The following is an 18317-nucleotide window of genomic DNA, read 5'->3' on the forward strand; positions in this document are numbered from 1 at the left end:
CGGTAGGTTGCTGGGCGTGCTGCCGCTAGTGGACTGGGTGGGGTAGGGGCAGTTTCATCCACAATGTGCGTACGGGTCTCTGTAATGTCCGGAGGCTTAGTGTTATTGTCGACCTCATTGGGCTTAGCATCTCTGCGAAAGTCATCCAGTGCCTCCGTAATTTGCTGGTGGGTGGCGTCGGTCACTACTCGTATCGCTCCATCCATGGTATCCCTGACATGGCCTACCTCGCTCTCCGCTCTTGCCGTACGCTCCACAAGCAATGACACTTGAGTCACTAGCTGCGATATCTGGCTAGAGTTTGTTGCTAGCATCTGCTGCATATCGCTGATGCGGTGAGTAAGCTGTGCAATATTCGCAGTGGTCTTAGCAGACTCGACATTCAGCGCCTGAATCTCAGTGGTGTTCATACCAGTCTGCTCTTCTAGGGCCATCATGTGCTCCCTTGATGTCGTCGCGAGTTTCTTAATGCTGTTTTCAAGGTCGTCGAGGTCCTCGCCAGTCTTACGGCGCCAGTTGGTCAATGCTCGAGAGTGTTCATCAACCCTATCTGCCGTACGCTGCATGTCTCCAGCCATCTGGCCTAAAGCCAAATTCATCTTATGGACCTTCTCAGCCGCAGGTACCTCATCGTTGAGTGGGAAAATGAATGATTCGAGCTCCTCAGTGTCCGGTACTTGGGCTTCAGGGACAGTTGCTGTTGGGCGCAAGCGGTGGTGGCTAGCCTGGCCACGTTGCTTGTGACTGGTGTTTGGGTGATCAGTCATAGGAATAGCAAAGGGAAAATGCCAAAAGCAAAATAAAGAGAAAAAATAAAATAAAATAAGCAGTATGCTTCCTCCGGTACTCGGTAAGTAGGGGGAAGGTGAAAAAATATGTTGTGTCTCGGGTACGATACACTTGGATAGACAGCCTCCTGCAACTGTCTAGAACACGTTTACTTTTCGAGCACCTTTCCACGACGTATATTGAACGTATGAAATATGCTGTATGAAAGAAGGAAGGAGGAATCACCAGGTGAAAGGGCAGGTGCCCGTCTAAGTAGTGGCGCCGGTCGCCCAGAATAGTATGGCCGGCCATTGTGGCCTAAAGGTCTTGATCCATGGGTTCCTAAGATCATAAGGATTTGGAACCACACAATGATCTGCGGCATGCTTCTAGCACGTTCAAATTCATCAGTATACCCTGCTTCTGTGATCCAAAGCCTGGTATTAAGGGACTGCATTTGGTGGATGTTTTAAACCAGCAACCTATACCTGGGTATTAATGTTTACTAGCTCGGTTATCAACAGCCAATGCCGATCTGATATTATTTGCCCCAGAAGCTGTCTATGGCACTTTACCACAGTCTGAAGTGTGATTGCTTATGTGATGGTACAGATGATGTAGGCAGATATAGGCAGATGTCCACATATATCGGGTAGACCCGCCATTTCAGCAGCAGTTGCCAGTATAGTGATACGCCTGGTTTGAACCTGGCCATGCACTAGCTGGTAGTACAGCCACCCTCCAGCGGGGCAGCGCATAGGACCGCCGGGCATGGCACACGGCCTGCTGATTAGCCCAACCACCGATCTGGTATAGCGTGATCGATCACATCGCAATGAAATCACGAAGTAGCGCAGTGGCTTTGCGGGCAATTTCGGATACACATATTCGCCATCACGTGTACGGGGGTTTATTGGCAATCTATTCAGCCGCCTTCCCACCACATGGTACGAATGATCGACAAGGAGACTGCCCTGACTGCCAATTGGCGGCAGGTCGGGTTGAGGGGAGAGACATCGAAACACCACATTGGTCTTGGCAGTTACGTGTGGAACCAGGGCTTTTGCCGCCCAGCAGCAGACACGGGTTACCCGCTCGCTCAAAATGGCGTGTCCGGGAGGCGAAGGCGTGCATAGGAAAAACAGCAATGTGGATGGGGAGGGTGTATTTGCCCGACATGCTTCGTATCCTATTCGGAAACGGGGTTGTGGTGGTGGATTGCGAAAAACGTTACATCTCAGCAATGCACCGTTTATTATGTTGGTGAGGCTTATGCCATCGGTAATTGCGGTTTTTGTCGATTCTGGGCGTTCGCCTAGGACAAAAGCAGCCAACTGACATTTATAGGAATAAACGACGAATTGCAGCACCACACCCGGGCATAAGTGGGAATTATTTGTCTCTTTGTGACGGATTCTTCATCATGTTCATGTTGGGCAGCTTCCCGAATTTCTGTGCTGTACATAACGTGGTGGCTTTCACGAGGGGCGAGGAAAAAGCGACACAGGCCGGGTGGGATAGGATAGGCGAACCTATTATTTGATGGCAAGTGTGTTGACAAACAACCGCGCCGCGGATGATGTATACACACTTGGCTGATTGTCCAGGTTGGACAGCAGAATGTTGCATGACACACATTTGTTTCATACGCTGCCCCCTCCTCCTGAGTTCGCAATTTTCACTCTCCATAGTGTGTGCATCACAACATGGACTATCCCAATCACCGAGGAAACAAGTGCGGTGGCATTCTTTTTAGGACAAATAGGAGAGATGCAAATCCCACATAACCCACCTCCCGTCCTCTCTCCCCCACTGGGTTTTGTTTCTGGCCGTGGCTCCGCTGTAGCTTTCTTCTTTCCATACCTGCTTTTTCTTTTTCTGCGTTCTTGGACAGCACTCGTCTGCTTTTTTACTTACCATCTAATCTAGTGTGCAGACCACAGTAGCACATCACGCAAACCGGCCACCCCATCCCAAGGCACCTCTTTCGTTTGTTTCCACGCCCGACTCGCGTACCAGACCACCAATTTCTACCGCGCTGTACGATCCTTATCGCAAAAGGTAAGCCGAATTTCCCAGGCACTTTGTGTTCCTGCGGCGGGTGCGAGGTTTTCTGCTGATTCATCCCACACGCTGTTTCCGCTGCGCGTGCGGCCAGCGAAATTCTATGCTGGTAAAGACGCTTCTTGCTTTGTTTTTTCTGGTTGACATGTGGGCGCGCCGCAAAAAGCCCACTTCCCTCTCGCTGGGTATGCCACTGATGCATGTAACTCTTTTTTATTTTAAAAACGACCAGAATGCAGCGATTAACGAAAAGCAAAAAGGCGTTTTGGCCTTGTTAGCCTCCAGAGACAATTGCCGGCTTTGTCTCAATTTGGCTATAGTAGAGCTGCTGCCGCTGCTGCCGCTGCTGCTGCCAGGTAGCTGGTGGCAGGGCGCAGGAAGGTGGTGGGCGGCTGTTTTGCAGTGGGCGGCCATTGCATATTTGGCACGGACAAGCAGAGCCAGACTCATGTGGCAAAAAACATGCGTTTATGTGCATTATTATGTGTGAAACTCATTGGTTACCCGGCCATTTATGACTTTCGCGCCCTCCTGCTCTTGCTCAAAAATACTCCCAATGGGCTGGATTCCATGGAGCATATGAAAAAAATTTTCCACCCCCTCCCTTCCGCGAGCCTCTTACTGTTTCGGTCGTTTGATGTGCACATTCCACCCAGTCAAACACACACTCCTCAGGCTTTGGTCTATTTTGCCATGATGTGGTGCGTGATAGGCTGTGCTGGCCCACATTGGCCCACCCCGTCCTCCCTGCCTTCCTCACTAACCTTCAATCCGATCACTGGCCTGGCCTAACCTTGTCCCCCACCTTTTCTGCTCATCGCCGCGCTCCAATAAGTCAACATACAGACATTCTTGTGCTTGGACACTTTTTCTGCTCCCACCTCCTTTTTCCATCACGATATTTCAAACACAACATACTCCCCCTCCCCCTTTTCTTTTCCACACCTTACCATCACTTTTTATTTTTCTACTTATTGCGCGTATACCCTAGTTTTCTTTTGGCTAAACGCTAGGCCTTTTCTTTTTTAGTTCGAGGCTTGACCTAGATTTCTACGTCCGTTTTTTGTTGTCGCCCCTTTCGGAGTCCTTATCTTTTTCTACAAGGCCGATTTTCCAGTATCAGACCACGATGGCGCCGGTTACGCTGAGCTTAGAGGACTGTGAGATGGTAAGTGTGCGCGGCCATCCCCGCCATCGCTGTATGATGCCGCTCCTTTGCTGCTTTTACACGTAGCCACCTGGGGAATATCATCAGAGAGCGACACATGCGGGTGCACTACGGCTGTTCCCCAATCTCATTGGATATAGCCATCATGAATGCGTACAGCCGGGCAGTGTGAATCCCAGACATCATGACCACTTTGTATTGGCGCTCTATTCTGAAACATACGGGCACTTTTATCTCTCCCCGTCATGCATGATGCATTTTTGTAATGTCGCCAGTACAGGTGTGACGGAGGGATAGCTTGCGCCGAATGGGTCGATCCTTTCCGTTCAGCCTATGCCTCTACTGCTTTATAAAAAAGTGCCCATGACTTTTTTCGGTGGAAAAATTGTTGGGATGTACGTCTATTCTGGTCACCCGGCACTCACAACAAGAAAAAAAAGACTCGCCCACACGCACACTCTCCACCAACCCCCTCCTTCCGTCATACGGTTCGGGGGTGACACGTTTCACTTGGCTGTGTCCGTAACCCATCCCCGATATCAGCAAGAAAAATAAAGCGCATTCTCGCCATTTCTCTCGACTTGCGCCGCGTGGTGGACTCTACTCCCTCCCCTCCTTTCTGCTGTCACTGTGATGGTGTTGTTGTCTTACTGTCCCCTTGCCAGGTGTCGTACTGTCTGACATTATCCCAGCGTCCCCCCTCGCCCTACTCATAGGTGCGGTGGTGCATAACCGAGCTAGATTCCAACCACTACCACCGCACACCCCAACGGGAATATTCTTCTTGCCCATTTGCGATAATGCCCTTGTTGTGCGCGTGTGTTGTCATTCTTTGCCGTATTGTCTCCAATGACGTTGTGACTAAACCCGCGCTTCACATTTTGTGCTGTCGTGTTGTCTATTGTAGATCGAGAGATGTGCGGACATGATATCCATGCAGTGCAAAATGATTTCGCAGATGCTGCGACGGTCACGTGAGGCGTCTGGCCACAACGACTCGCACTTTGAGGTCGCGTCGTCCGCCAGTGGCGAGTCGCCGCTCGAGGTGCTGAGCAGCGCTGCCGGCACCATCAACAGCGTCGCCCGGCAGGCCATGGCCGACGACCAGCTCCGGCGCAAGCACTCCACCCGCACCCGTCATCCGTCAGCACACAGCGAAATGTTCGATGACTCGGTTGCCGGTGACCAGCATGGATACGCCAACGGTGGAACTCCGCCACCGGCAAAGCGCCGCGGCCGCCCGCCACGCGACTATGGCGATGAGCTGGGCCAGGCCTTTGCCATGTTTGCTGCCGACAACTTCAACGAGTGCGAGCGCACCGTGATGGCGTCGCAAGGCGGCATGGACTCCAACTCGCGCCAAGCCAAGATGAACGTGCTGCGCGTCGTTTGGGACAGGTGGTGGTCGACGTCGCAAATGATCAAGGACCGGTACCTTACCAGATCTCAGCACGAGATGCTCTCCAACGAGGTTGGCATGTTGGAGCTGATGATCCAGTACCCGCTGCCGCCCGAGGCCGAGAGCACCCAGCGCCACTCAACGCCAGACCCCATCACACCCCTCGAGATGTTCATCCGCGAGCAGCGCCCGCTGCTGCGTGAGAAAGTGCCCGACTGGAGTGATGCCGAGATTCGCCGCCGCCTCGAGGTGAACTGGAACAACATGTCGGACCACGAGCGCGACAAGTATGCGATCCCAGGCGCCTCTGTCACGCTGCGGTCCCAGCACCCTGCCGGCGTTGCCACAGTACAGAGCATGGCCAGCACTGTATCGCCGAATAAGGCGGGCCGTTTGCAGAGCGCGCCACGCCGCGCCTACGTTATGTTCTGCCGCCAGGAGCGGCCCCTGGTTGTCAATGCGAACCAGGACTGGGATCTGCCGGCTGTCAACAAGGAGCTCGGCCGCAAATGGAAGGAGCTGACAGCCGAGCAGCGCCAGGTGTTCTTTGACATGGAGCGGCGCGAGGCTGAGCAGCGCAGCGGCAGCACGCTGGCCCCCGCCTACGTCTCCCACTCATCCTCGCATGGGCACGTGCAGATGCCGGCCATGCAGGCTGGCCGCATCCCGGGCACCGGTACCTTCACTGTGCGCAACAACGGCCGTGCACCCACGCCTGGCCACACCAACCCAAACAAGGGCCCGTCCAAGGCGTATGTGTGCTATTCGCGTGTCACTCGCAAGGCAATTGTCGCCAAGCACCCCGACTGGGACTTGGCTGCTGTCAACCGCGAGCTCGGCCGTCTGTGGAAGCTGATGTCGACCGACGACAGGCTGCAGTGGGAGAACTACGATCCAGAGGGCCCGAAGCCCGAGATCCCTGCCATTACTCCCGAAAGCGCTGTCCCGTCGCCCACCACGCCGGTCGCCCCGCACGCTGTTGCTCCGCCCCCAGCCACCACGTCCCAGCCGCAGCAGTCGCTGCCTGTGACACCAGCGTCTGGCACCGCGACGCCCGCCAGCAACGCCGATGCTGCTGCACGCCACCACGACTATGACGGCGAAGGCGAGGTCGAGGATGTTGATCTGCAGGATGACGAGGAAACCGAGGATGAAGGCGCTCACAGCCACATCAACGAGCACACGAACGGCCAGACTCCTGCCGCCATTGCGCTGCCCCAAAAGACCGCTTCTGTTGGCCCCCCGCCCACTGCCAAGCCCGCAGTCGTCGCCCCAACCGCACCTGCATCGACCATGTCCGTCCCCGAAGTGAACGGCGGGTACGCGCCCCGTCCAAATGCTGGCATGTAAAAGTACTCCTGCCTGTTTGGTTAGCTTTTCCATTTCTAGGCTTCTGGAGCCCCTGTCCCAGACACCTTGCTGTCTCTACTTTGAAAGTCTACTTTATTCTCTTCGTTATTCGTTTTTATCATCTTAACCAGCTTGAAAATTATCTTGTGCACGCCGATATCCAGCTTGCTTCTATAATACTATGCAAGAGGCCATGTCTTGTGGACACTAGTCAACACATCAGTTCTTCACTAGCCAGGCCATAGCTTAATGCCAATCCATGAGTTTGCAGTATACCACAGATGTGCACCGTGCCATGCAAGCCACTCCATATCCAAAGTGGCATTAATATACATATACATAAACCACTTGAGTGATACCGCTGACTAAGAAGACACCATGGGCCAATGGTCTAGGCTATAAAAGCATAGTGAATAGCACCCTATACACGTGTGCTTATGCAGTCAGAAAGAAATAAAACAGCACCAAGATAGCTGGCAAGCAGTGTATGCAGCAATGCGTAAGGATAGGCCCAAAAGCGGCAATGAGAATCCCAGCTAGATAATAGCAATCGTCCTGGATACGCACGTCTCCATCCGTCATCCTATATATCACTTTTAGCTTTATACGGCTGGATTCATGTGTAATGGAGCCAGGTAGTTTTAGGCTTAGCATACTGGCTGATAGAGCTATCCTCGAGCGAGTGCTAGATAGCCTAATCAGGGATACTGCTCTCTATTCCCAGCTCAACTCCAGGCAGGAAATAGGATATACGGCCAATTCGCAATATAACGAGCCAGGACGGAGCTGGATCTATAATTTCGAGCCCGAGTTATCATTCAAGGAAGTGATAAACTACGCGCTTGTCTCTCGCCAGTGGCTTGATATTCTGAAGCCTTATGTTTGCAGTACGATATATGTGCGCAGCCGTCCTCCATATCCGATCGACCAGCAGCTTGGAGGGAGGCTGACAAAGCTGCTAAGACGCAAGCAGTCTGCAAAGAAGACGTATCCCTGGGTATCAAACATACAGCCCATTATTGCCATGGGCGGGGAATCGTATGTGCAGCGGATATGCATTGACGATTACGACACAGTCAAACCGCCTGTTCTTCCTAGGCTTTTGGATGGGGTTGGCTTTGGAACGAGGGTTTGGGAAAACATCTCGGTTTGCTCACTCTCTGGCTTTTTCCTTTTGTTTCACACGAAGCTCTCAGACGCGGAGGTCGTTGAGTCCACGTGCAGGTATCTGCGAGCCACTTGTCCTTCATTGAAGGACTTCAACATCAGTCGTACACATGGCATTTGTGGCGATAATGCGCATGGGCGGGGCAAGGCGATTGTAGCACTGGAGGCAAAGTTTTCTGCGCTCACCAGCCAAGCTCTTTGAGCGTTTCATACTCTTGACTAGTTCACAGCGGGCGTGCTACTCAATAACGCTCTTTCTGAGTCCGTATATTCCGGCAATTGCTTAATATGAAGTCGTGTAACCAGACAAGCTTGGCGTGTCCTGGGTGGCATTCGGTATTCACTATGCAAGAGGCACGGCAAACCTGGAATTCATGCTTGCCCTTCATTATTGTCGCAGCTGGCGCCAATTCGTCCCTACCTGGCCGGCGGCAGCTAATTCGGATACAGGACAACAACACCGGCGAATCGCAAGTTGCGCCGTTCGGTCGTTTCCATCTACAACGGACAATGAGTCGTGGTACGTAGTATAGTGTCCACGACAATTGGCGGGCTACCTTGCAATAGGGCTGGTGGCCGATGTTTTTGTGAAATTCTAGGGGCCAGCGCACGATTCTTTTAAATAATGCAGTGCCTGGACGACACGAACAGGCCAGGCTGTTGCGCGTTCCTTCTTTTGCTTTACTTTTTTCTGTCGAAAACGAATAGCCAGTAAAGAATCTATTTTATTCATGGCACTCCCCTACATCCTCGCGCGCAGGTCATACAACCTTGGGCGGTCCACGACTCTGCCGCTGCTCATCTTCAATTTCGTGCTGGGGCTTTTGGTACTGGTCCAGGGCTGCCTGTCGTTCCAGACCACGGATGTGCGACACATCATGCTTGGGCTGGTGTGCCTAGTATTCGGGCTCATCGTGTGCGTGATGGAGTTCCTGCACTGGGCGGTGTTCCGGATGCACGCGTCCTTCCTCTTCTCGTTCTTCGGGCGCGGGCTGTTCTACTTTATGTGTGGGTGCCTGACAATCGACAGCAATGCGGCGCAGCTGGGCATCGGCATCGTGCTGGTTGTGTTTGGCGTCATCTACATATGCCTGACATTCGTAACCTCGCTGTACTTTGACGATCCCGATGACGAATACGCTATGGTGATCTATAACATGCAGCACGGGTTCTACGAGGGCAAGCTGGGGCACGACGGGCTCGGCAAAAAGTCGGGCCACTCGATGGGCATGTTCTCGGGGCAGGGCATCAGCAGCGAGACGTACACGCCGTCGGGGTCGCTTGCGCTGCAATCGGCAGGATTCAGCTCGGCCGACGTGCCGAAGCGGTCCACAAGCAACTCGGGCACGCGCTACCCGACGCAGCCTGCAGCCGCCTACCACATGCAATCTTCTGTATAAACGCTTTTCATTTCTCTGCTTTTGCATTCTAATACCACAACTAAAAGCCTTAAGGATCCTTACACAGCCGAGATGGCTGACTCCTTCTGGATCTTGCTTTCGAGCGCAGTGCGCATGAAGGCCAGGATGCGGTCGCACGTCAGCCGGCACAGGTCGTAGCACCTGTTGTACTCGGCCATCGAGAACCGGCCCCGCGAATCCACATACAGCGGGCCGTCGGACGAGCCGTTGGCAAAGGCAAACGTGTGAGTTGAGACCGCCAGCTCCGCCTCCTCTTTTGTCGGATCGGCCACAATGCTGCCGTCCTTGAGCACCACACAGGCGGCCGCTGCCACCGTGGTTTTCATCGGCACGCCTGCATCCACCAGCGCCATGGTTGTGGCATTGATGGCCGTGGCATCGACAGAGCCGTCGTTCTCGCGCACCTGCAGGTTGATCTGCACCAGCGTGCGCGGGTGAAGCTGCGCCAGGACCTCCTTCTCGAACGTGCTGCGCACGGCCGATTCCACCCACTTGTCCTTTGTTGTGGGCACGCCGATGTCTGGCCGGAACTTCACCTCGATGTGCGCGCGGTCCAGCTTCTCGTCGTACACTTTGACGTCGATGGGGCCGTAGACGCCGCACAGCACCGACGTCTTGCCCGACGAGAACTGCGCCGAGCCGTCGACGCGGCTGAGCTGGCCCAGCATGCAGTGCAGGGATCGGATCTGGTTCGCTTCGCGTCGGTCTGGCCGCTGCATGGTGCTGTAATGTATGTGCTGGAAAAAAAGCGTTTGAATTGAGTAGGAATGAAAAGGGGCTGGCGCTGAGCTGGCCAGGAAGGGGAAAATTTTTTTAGCTGGTCGCAATCGCAGCAATTCGCGTCTGGCCCGTGATTGGCTCTACGTCAGACGCACGCGCCTTGGAGTCGAGCAGAGGGGAGCGCTGCTTCCAAGCGTGAAAGGGGACGGAGGGGAGGCGATATCTGCGGTCCTTTTTTCTCCTCTTCACCTCCCTCTGCTTTTTATACCTATTGCACGCTCGGCTAGCACCAGAGCCCCCTCACCTCCCAGCACACCTGTACTCTTTCCTTTTCCATAATTTATACACCCCCTCAGTCTTGCAGTATGGACGATTACCAGGAGCTGAATCCTCACATGGGCATGAGCCACAGCAGCGCGCTGTCCTCAGCAGCACTGCCGCGGTACACACAACACCACCAGATGGCGCCTGCCTACACGCAACCACACTCGCAGTATCAGATGGCCATCGGCAACGGCCACCACCAGCATATAAGCAACAGCACCAGCAGTGGCGGACAGCCACTGGCCCAGGCAGGGTACGAGTGGAGCCGGGGGTACTCGGCTACAACAGGCCAGGCCCACATCCAGGACATATCAGGCATGTCGGCGCGGACAGGTAAGCAGAGCCAGCTGGCGAGATTCGGTCCACGTTTTTTTCTGCAAAGCGCAAATAATCCTTATTACCGACCATTTTTCTCTGCTATTTTTCTGCTGGAGCGTGTGTAGGCATGCAGGCAACCGCAACCAAGAGTGGCGCCCAATCGCTGCGCAGCAAAGTGACGGAGCGTCTGCAGCAGATAGACCGCGAGGTGTTTGAGTCTGAGGCAAGGTAGGCAGCGGGAAGGGAAGGGAGAGCAAGGGCAGTGAGGGGTGAATCCACACGCTAAACCAGTCGGCTTCTCCATGTAGAGCATACGAGCAAAAGAGCGAGGAGATCCAGAGCGAGCTGGCGCAGATTCTGCGCGGGGCACACCCGGTGTTCATCGAGGGCGTCGCGCGGCTTTCGGCGGAGCGCGACCGCATGCTGACGGCGGCCGAGCAGAACCACAGGTACCTGGTGGATCTGTACGAGCGGACGTTCCAGCACGACCGCGAGGTTACCGAGAAGGCGTACCGGGCTGAGAAGCAGGCCATCTACGACAAGATTGCAACCGATATCGAGGACCGGCGGCGGCGGCTCAAGGAGGAGAAGGACAGCCTGGATATCAGCATGGACTTTGTGTTTGACCCGAGCGCGCGCACGTCGTCAAAGCGCAACCTGCGCAAGCGCGGCAACGACACGCTGGGGCTGGGCGAGCCCACCGGCCGCCATCCAGGCAAGCGCAAGAACAACCAGGTGTTTGGCGTCCAGGGCATTCCCGAAGACGACATTATCAGCGATCTGGTGGCTATTCGCCGCGCCACTGGCGTTACCGGCCCGCTGGGCAACGGCAACTCGGGAAAAAAGGGCCACAAGGGCCACAAGCGGTGAGAGGGGAGGCGCTCGCCTTCTTACAAAACTTGTACCATTCGTCAACCCACCTAATATTCTGAGTCACCGGCAAGCTTTTGTTTGCAAAAAAAAATTACAGATGCTGCCTTTTTGTCATCGCGAAGGACGAGGGGTGGGGGCTACGCGTGAATTTCGCTTATGCTAGACTGCCGGCTGAACTCGTCGTAGGCGCCGGACAGTGGGCGCACATGGCTGGCGGAAGCGGGTGGGTGCGACGGCTGCTGCTGGTGTTGCTGTTGCTGTTGCTGCTGGTATTGCTGTTGCTGCTGCTGCTGGAGCTGCTGCCTCGCCTGCGGCTGTCTGTGTGCGCCATCGGTGCGAATCTCGACCGGATCCATCGTGGCCTCGTTATTCTGCGTCTTGCCCGGCGCGACGTGCCTAAAGTTGCTCAGGCCAAACGACTCGAGGTCGTCGTCGGGGATACGCGGCGGGTACGGCATACTGGGGTCCATCCTGGTCGACATGATCGACGGGTAGTAGTGGCGGTAGCTGATCCACGCCATCACCACGCCCAGGATGGAGCCCGCCAGCACATCCTGCCAGTGGTGGCGGTAGTCCTTGGTGCGCGACACCGCAACCAGCATCGCTGCCAGCTCCGGCACAAACACCACAAACGCCTTGTATGTCCGCCCGCGCCCGTCGCCCACGTTGAGGTGGCCGGCCAGCCACAGCGCCAGGTACGTCAGGCCAGCAAACGAGAACGACGAGTGGCCCGACGGGAAGCTCCGCATTCCGTCGTACAGGATGCTCTGGTCCGTCTGCCGGCACACCGTTGAATTCAGCAGCCCAATAAACGGCTCCAGCCTCGGTGCTGCGTTCTTGTCGATATCGCACCGGTCGATAAAGTCCGGCCGGTGCCGCCCCGCCAGGTTCTTCACCGTATTGGTGATCATCATGTTCAGCACCAGCGCCAGGCACAGCCCCAGCACGCCCGAGTTCATGTCGTGGAACGACCGCCGCAGCAGCCCCGTCCATACCAGGATCACCACCAGCGGCACCACAAAGCTCAGCACCACCGCTGCATAGAACGGCACCGAGTCGGGCTTCATCGGGTACTGGATTGTTTTGTTCGTCAGCGAGAACTCGCGGTGGAATGGCGCTATCTTGGACAGCACGCCCCACAGAATTGCCATGATTACAAGTACCACATAATCGGGTATGTACGAGACAATGAGCTGCTTTCGCCGGCTGCGCGGCACGCCGTCGTTGGACGCGTTGAGGTTTATGCCAAACACCATGCCTGCTGCTCTTCGAGTAATAGGAATAGAGTGCTAATAAAACTATCCGGTGGGAGGGAGAGGAGAGAAATAGGAGGAAAAAAAAGAAAGGAGGAAGACTGAGGCAACACTCACTGGCAGCCAACTGGGGCGCGTGCTTTTAAAGTGGCCAGTAAATAAGAGCTGCAAGTCCCCCCCCAGCGTGACATGGAAATGGCATAGACCAAAGTTTCAGTGATCGCCCGCATGGCTATTGTTGACATGGGGCTCACGCCTGGACAATACCTTGATTCTTGTGCAGTCCAGCGCAAAGGGGTGCCAAGACTTTGTGTCCGCAGTGTGCAGCAAGCAGTGTGAGAATCTCTCGAAATCAGCGCGCGAAGTATTTCCAGGAAATTACGAGTCTTGGCAGCGTGAGCCAGACTGCTGAGAAGCGCAAAAATAGATATTTTCGAGAAAATTGCCAAATGCGCATCGCGCCAGCTGCGAACGGAAATGCCTCCAAATCCGCATCTCTGCAGCCAGCAAATGGGGGCATTTGGCCCACAGCCAGAGTGAAGGCGTGTGTATTCTACGAAAGCACTATTTCTATGTGTCGGGGGGTTTCGGGCCTTCAGCGAGCTCTGCCAGCACCTTGTACGCTATATGGCTCACGTTGTACGGCTCCATATCGCGCCAGCTCGATTCTCTTGGCACGATGCCCCACTGTGTAGCAAACAGCCTCAGCACGCCCTCGAGTTTCGCATGGTCGCCGTCCTGACATGCGCTGAGGATCAGCACACCTAGCGTGTGGGCGTCAGGTGTCAATGACCACCGCTGCATGCCACGAAGCAGCATCATGAACACGCTCGAGTCTGACTTTTGGCCAGCCAGCCGCGCTCCGTCCACATAGAGCGAAACACATTGCGTGTTAAGCAGTGGCAGCGACGACAGGTCCGCCAGGTTATCCCTGTGTTTCCTGCCTGGATTCAGGTATCCGCGCAGCATCACATTGAACATCGACATGGTCGCCGGCACGCCTATCTCCGAAATCGCGAATCCCAGGACCTGCGCCGTGTGAAGCGTATGTCCACGATCCACCAGCAATGACATTAGTCTGACAATCGCCTCGGTGCTCAACGTCAGTGCATGTAGGCGGTCACGGCCAGGCAGCTTCGGGCGCCAATACGCCCATGCATGCGGATCGCTGCCGCTGGCAAAGCTGTGGCGAGGCACAGGGCAAAGCACCTTCATTATCGGTCCCCACAGGAGGAACCAGCCGCGGACCAGAGCCCACGCTGCCGCCACATTGCTGTCGCAGGGCCAGCCGCACAGCCGCACGATCATCATCGAAGCAACGTTGTTCCACCGCTTGAACGCCAGCTCCGCGATTATACTTGCGGCCGAGATGCCTGGGCTTGTGGGGCTGGCTACCAGATCGGCGTCCTGTGCACTTGCCACATCAACAGCAATGTCCTCGCCTGCTGCCTGCCAGACGCGTAGCACCTGCTTGGGCTGCACTGGCTGTGCCTGCTGCCGCAAATAGTACTCGCACACACGCAGGCTCTCTAGCGCAGTTAATGTGAAGCCTCGCCGGTTGAATGCCAGTACCAGTGCCTCTTCCACTGCTGCTCGCAGCCTCGATGATGTGCGCTCGGGCACTTTGCTTTGTGAAACAACTGCAAATAGCGCATGTGCTGCGGGCTCGCCTAGATCGCCAACCATATAGTCAATCCAGCTGGCAATGTCTGGCTGCACACCACTAATGCGATCCGACATGCCTTGGGATGCGTGACGCCGTGCATACATCTCTCTATCAAACAGCGGGCAGTGCGGGTTGTCTGACATATACGGTGTTGTCTGCGGTATCAGCTGCGGATGTGCTGCATCGGCCACGGCAATGGTAATTGGGCTCATGCCACTGCTCCTGTGCCGCTCCATCGCAATGCAAGTCGATGAACGCAGGTTCAAGGGCTCTGCATGCTCACACAAGTACTCTGTGTAGTGGCGGTTGAGATCCGACAGGTACATAAACACACGGGTGTCTCTTTTATCCACTGGTTTCACCTGGATCAAGTGCTGCAGCTCTGATAGCGCCCCCAGAATGCGTATCCGCAGCCCGTGTCGCCGTCGCCGCTGCCTGATATCCGCGTGGAACTTCATGTTGAGCCGCCGCATCAGCGACGATGGCATGCTGCGTCCGATCGGGTCTCCTCGCCGCGCACGCGTCGACTTAGTTGCTGTAGGCACATCTGCGGTCGAGATCCGCGATTCGGCCAGCTGCATGTATGCCCGCGAATGGTCCAGCAGGCTCTCCGCTGATCCAAGCTGCTGCGTCAAGCCGTCCTTTTGTTCTGTGTTGGGGTCAGCGGCGCTCCGGGCAATTGCTTCTGGCCGTGTTTCCGGATCATGCTGGCTGAGCGGCTCAAACGGCATTGACCTTCCCCACAAGATGTCTTCGAGCGCCGCCGATCTGCGCCTACCATCCACGCTGTGATCCCGCTGCCCTGCGGCCTTGCCTGCGCGCTTGCTGCCCGAATGGTGGTCGTGCTGTCGCCGGGTTGCCGAGGTTGTATACTGGGCCACCGATCTAGGTATTGCTGCCAGCATGCTGCCATATGCTCGGCATGACGGGCCGCCGTGCTGCAGCAGTCTCATGAGCCGTTTGTAAGGTCTTGTTCGTCGCCCCGAATCTCTGTGCCCCGGAAAACCAAATGAACAGAAAGTGGCGTGTGCTGCCACTAGCAAGCCCTGGGGGTGAAATGGACGTGCAAAGCGAGTATTATACTAAGGTAATGCAGAAATTGGTGTTGCAGAGTGTGCGTCCATTGCACTGAATTGGCGCAAGGTCAACCTTTGCAGATAGTACAAAAAAACCCGTGATTGCGATCTGATCATGTCCAGGATCAAGAGTCTGTGCCCCGCAGGACTAGGGCTGACGCCGCAGCTTGCTCGCATCAACAAAACGTGCTGACTTTTTGCTGTCTAGTCTCTCCGCTCTTGGCATCACGAGCACCCTGCATTGGTTTATTTTCTCACTACTACAGTCCAAATTCTTATTCTACAACACAAATGTTCGCGCTGAGGTCGCTCGGAAAGATGGTGTGGGGCAGCAAGGATAGCCCCGAGGTATACAAAATTGACGCAGGCGCTCTATACGAGGTGCGGCCGGGCACACGTGTGCCGCGCAAGTGCCTATTCAACGACGCCGAACTCGTGATCCGGCGCACCACAGTCCCATTCAACTACCAGCTAGTGGCAGTGCGTGTATTTGAGGAGGGCGAAGAGGACCTGGCCGACAACGGGCAGGCGCTGGACAATGAGCGCGCATTCCTTATTGGCACCGAGCTGCGGTTTACCAGCGCTACAGTCGACGACTCTGCTGGGTTCAAGTGGGAGGACGCGAGCGAGATGGCCCATGTACACTACGAGTTTGCTAGCGACGCCAGCAGCGTGACGCCAGAGAAGCGCTCGCAGTTTGCCTTGGCGGTAGCGCGGTGCGTGTGGGAGCGGCAGAACCGCGAGTCGTATACGGCTGCGGATCCCGATGAGATTGGTCGCATTGTCACCATGGTCGAAGACGAGGAGCTGGAGCAGATTTTGCAGAACGTGCAGATTGACGACGACGAGCTTGCGGCATACGAGCAAAGCACGGTGACTAAGCCCAAGAAGGCGAAGAAGCTGTCTGGGCCGCAGTTGCCGCCAGAGCCCAAGAAGATGAAAACCGGCGACATCACGCTGTCGGTACTGGGGCAGCTGTATGTTTTCGATGCCAGAAAGACCGAGTTTGCTTTGGTCGCATCCGAGGTGGCCTTGACGGTGGTCAATCCGGAAAAGTACGAGTACTGGCTTAATGTCGCCAGCGATGAGCGCAAGTACGTGTCCCAGGTCATTGACCCAGGCATGAACGCGGTGTTCAACCATGACTTCATGTCGCTGATCTGGAACTACTTTGATGCCAGCGGCAGGGCATACTCGTTCTCGCTGGTTGCGGCCGACGAAGAGCACTACGATACTATGCACCAGGGCATGACTCGCGCAGCGTACGAGACGCTGAACCAGGAGCCATGGACAAAGGCAACGGTGTCTTCTCAGGACTACATGCTGGACGCGTACGAGGAGGATGTGGCTATGCCCCAGGCACCCGAGGAGTGGGATGAGTCTGAGGGATCAGATGAAGAGTCCGAGTCGGAGGAAGATGGTGATCGCTACGATCCTATTCCCGACCGTGTCAAGACCTCGAGGCTGGCTGAGGAGTCTGACGAGACCGACTCTGAAGATTACGAATCCGAATCCGAAGACGAGTCAGATGAGGAGTCAGACGACGAGGCATCAACTTCTGGGCCTGGCAGTAGGTCTGGGCAGGCTGAAAACTCGATGCTATCGGTGGGCTACAAGAACGACCGCTCCTTTGTCGTGCGTGGCACCAAAATCGGGGTCTTTAAGCACACTGACGGCGACCAAATGCTGTTTGATACGACCATCAACTCCATCGATGACACGCACGGCCGCAAGTTCATCCCCAAGGCCGCAATGCTGTCTGAGCAGGACTCGGCTATGGTTCTGATGAACCAGCAGAGACCGAATGAGCTGTACAGGATGGATCTTGAGCGCGGCAAGGTCGTCGAGGAGTGGAAGGTACACGAGGACATTCCGACCGTGGCCATTGCCCACAACACAAAGTACGGCCAGATGACGAGCGACAAGACCCTGGTTGGATTGAGCCACAACCTGATCTACCGCATCGATCCGCGCATTGGCGGCGACAACCTGGTGGTTGAGGGCGAGATGCAGGCGTACACGACCAAGAGCCACTTCACGGCTGCCGCAACGACCGAAAGCGGTGCTGTGGTGGTGGGCAGTGAAAAGGGCGAGATCCGCATGTTTGACCGCGTCGGAGTGCGTGCCAAGACCGTTCTGCCGGCCCTGGGCGAGCCGATCATCGGCATTGACGTGACGTCAGACGGCCGGTACATCGTAGCAACCTGCAAGAACTATCTTCTTCTGATTGACACCCGGATCCCCGACGACCCAGAGGGCCGCACGGGCTTCGAGATCTCCTTCCCGAAGCAAAAGAAGCCTGCGCCCAAGCGCCTGCAGCTGAAGCCCGAGCACGTCGTGTACATGGGCGGACCCGTCAGATTTACGCCGGCGCGGTTCAACCAGTCGCCCGAGGGCAACAACATCGAGGACTCGATTGTGACCAGCACTGGGCCGTTTGTGATTACGTGGAATCTGCGGCGGGTGCTGGGCACGGGCCGCGGTGACGCGTACCATATCAAGCAGTACAGCGACCGGGTGGTCGCCGATAACTTTAGGTTTGGGCAGGACAGCGCGATCGTCGTGACGCTGCCGAACGACGTGCAGACCGTCAAGAGGTCGCAGCTGGCGAAGCCCACGCGCAAGTCGCTGATGGTGCCAAAGCCCGTGGCCAAGCGGCTGGCGTCGCCCAGGCACGATATTGTCGATTCGCCGTATTAATTGAGGGCAAGTGAAGGCCCAGCTCGCTATCAATAAATATCACAGAGTAT

The 18317-nt window shown here is 55.7% G+C and overlaps 8 protein-coding genes across 8 annotated transcripts; 5 read left to right on the top strand and 3 right to left on the bottom strand.

Moving 5' to 3' along the window:
• Positions 1-4946: 4946 nt before the first annotated feature.
• On the top strand, positions 4947-6749 carry DL89DRAFT_257886 (uncharacterized protein; the record flags this gene model as incomplete). Its single annotated transcript, XM_040885558.1, has 1 exon — positions 4947-6749. The coding sequence occupies one exon, from the start codon at positions 4947-4949 to the stop codon at positions 6747-6749; it is 1803 nt and encodes a 600-aa protein (XP_040743340.1).
• Positions 6750-7374: 625 nt separating this feature from the next.
• Positions 7375-8118, top strand: DL89DRAFT_257887 (uncharacterized protein; the record flags this gene model as incomplete). Its single annotated transcript, XM_040885559.1, has 1 exon — positions 7375-8118. One exon carries the CDS (start codon positions 7375-7377, stop codon positions 8116-8118), a length of 744 nt encoding a protein of 247 aa, XP_040743341.1.
• Positions 8119-8647: 529 nt separating this feature from the next.
• DL89DRAFT_293277 (uncharacterized protein) lies at positions 8648-9316 on the top strand (the record flags this gene model as incomplete). The annotated part of the gene is made up of 1 exon (XM_040890375.1): positions 8648-9316. The coding sequence occupies one exon, from the start codon at positions 8648-8650 to the stop codon at positions 9314-9316; it is 669 nt and encodes a 222-aa protein (XP_040743342.1).
• A 30-nt stretch (positions 9317-9346) lies between these two features.
• DL89DRAFT_164290 (ribosomal protein S5 domain 2-like protein) lies at positions 9347-10441 on the bottom strand. Its single transcript, XM_040883711.1, has one exon. The coding sequence runs from the start codon at positions 10054-10056 to the stop codon at positions 9376-9378; it is 681 nt and encodes a 226-aa protein (XP_040743343.1). The 5' UTR covers positions 10057-10441; the 3' UTR covers positions 9347-9375.
• DL89DRAFT_164258 (uncharacterized protein) lies at positions 10240-11639 on the top strand. The gene is made up of 3 exons (XM_040883710.1): positions 10240-10696; positions 10825-10927; positions 11008-11639. Exons 1-3 carry the CDS (start codon positions 10423-10425, stop codon positions 11567-11569), a joined length of 939 nt encoding a protein of 312 aa, XP_040743344.1. The 5' UTR covers positions 10240-10422; the 3' UTR covers positions 11570-11639.
• A 361-nt stretch (positions 11640-12000) lies between these two features.
• On the bottom strand, positions 12001-12777 carry DL89DRAFT_217852 (acid phosphatase/Vanadium-dependent haloperoxidase; the record flags this gene model as incomplete). Its single annotated transcript, XM_040884338.1, has 1 exon — positions 12001-12777. A coding segment is annotated over one exon (777 nt), but the record flags the coding sequence as incomplete, so codon positions are not given.
• A 580-nt stretch (positions 12778-13357) lies between these two features.
• Positions 13358-15601, bottom strand: DL89DRAFT_267842 (uncharacterized protein). The gene has a single exon (XM_040887682.1). It carries the CDS (start codon positions 15220-15222, stop codon positions 13396-13398), a length of 1827 nt encoding a protein of 608 aa, XP_040743346.1. The 5' UTR covers positions 15223-15601; the 3' UTR covers positions 13358-13395.
• Positions 15602-15793: 192 nt separating this feature from the next.
• Positions 15794-18313, top strand: DL89DRAFT_267843 (VID27-domain-containing protein). Its single transcript, XM_040887683.1, has one exon. It carries the CDS (start codon positions 15886-15888, stop codon positions 18265-18267), a length of 2382 nt encoding a protein of 793 aa, XP_040743347.1. The 5' UTR covers positions 15794-15885; the 3' UTR covers positions 18268-18313.
• The last annotated feature ends 4 nt before the right edge of the window (positions 18314-18317 follow it).

The sequence above is a fragment of the Linderina pennispora genome (assembly GCF_002104995.1).
Source record: "Linderina pennispora strain ATCC 12442 chromosome Unknown DL89scaffold_7, whole genome shotgun sequence".
In the NCBI taxonomy this organism is placed as follows: domain Eukaryota; kingdom Fungi; phylum Kickxellomycota; class Kickxellomycetes; order Kickxellales; family Kickxellaceae; genus Linderina; species Linderina pennispora.

Excerpts from the sequence above, each read along its gene's own strand:
- DL89DRAFT_164290 (XM_040883711.1), bottom strand. The coding sequence starts at position 10,056 with ATGCAGCGGCCAGACCGACGCGAAGCGAACCAGATCCGATCCCTGCAC.
- DL89DRAFT_164258 (XM_040883710.1), top strand. The coding sequence starts at position 10,423 with ATGGACGATTACCAGGAGCTGAATCCTCACATGGGCATGAGCCACAGC. Across the intron at positions 10,697-10,824 it reads CCACATCCAGGACATATCAG|GCATGCAGGCAACCGCAACC; the intron begins GCATGTCGGCGC and ends GAGCGTGTGTAG. Across the intron at positions 10,928-11,007 it reads GTGTTTGAGTCTGAGGCAAG|AGCATACGAGCAAAAGAGCG; the intron begins GTAGGCAGCGGG and ends TTCTCCATGTAG.
- DL89DRAFT_267842 (XM_040887682.1), bottom strand. The coding sequence starts at position 15,222 with ATGCCGTTTGAGCCGCTCAGCCAGCATGATCCGGAAACACGGCCAGAA.
- DL89DRAFT_267843 (XM_040887683.1), top strand. The coding sequence starts at position 15,886 with ATGGTGTGGGGCAGCAAGGATAGCCCCGAGGTATACAAAATTGACGCA.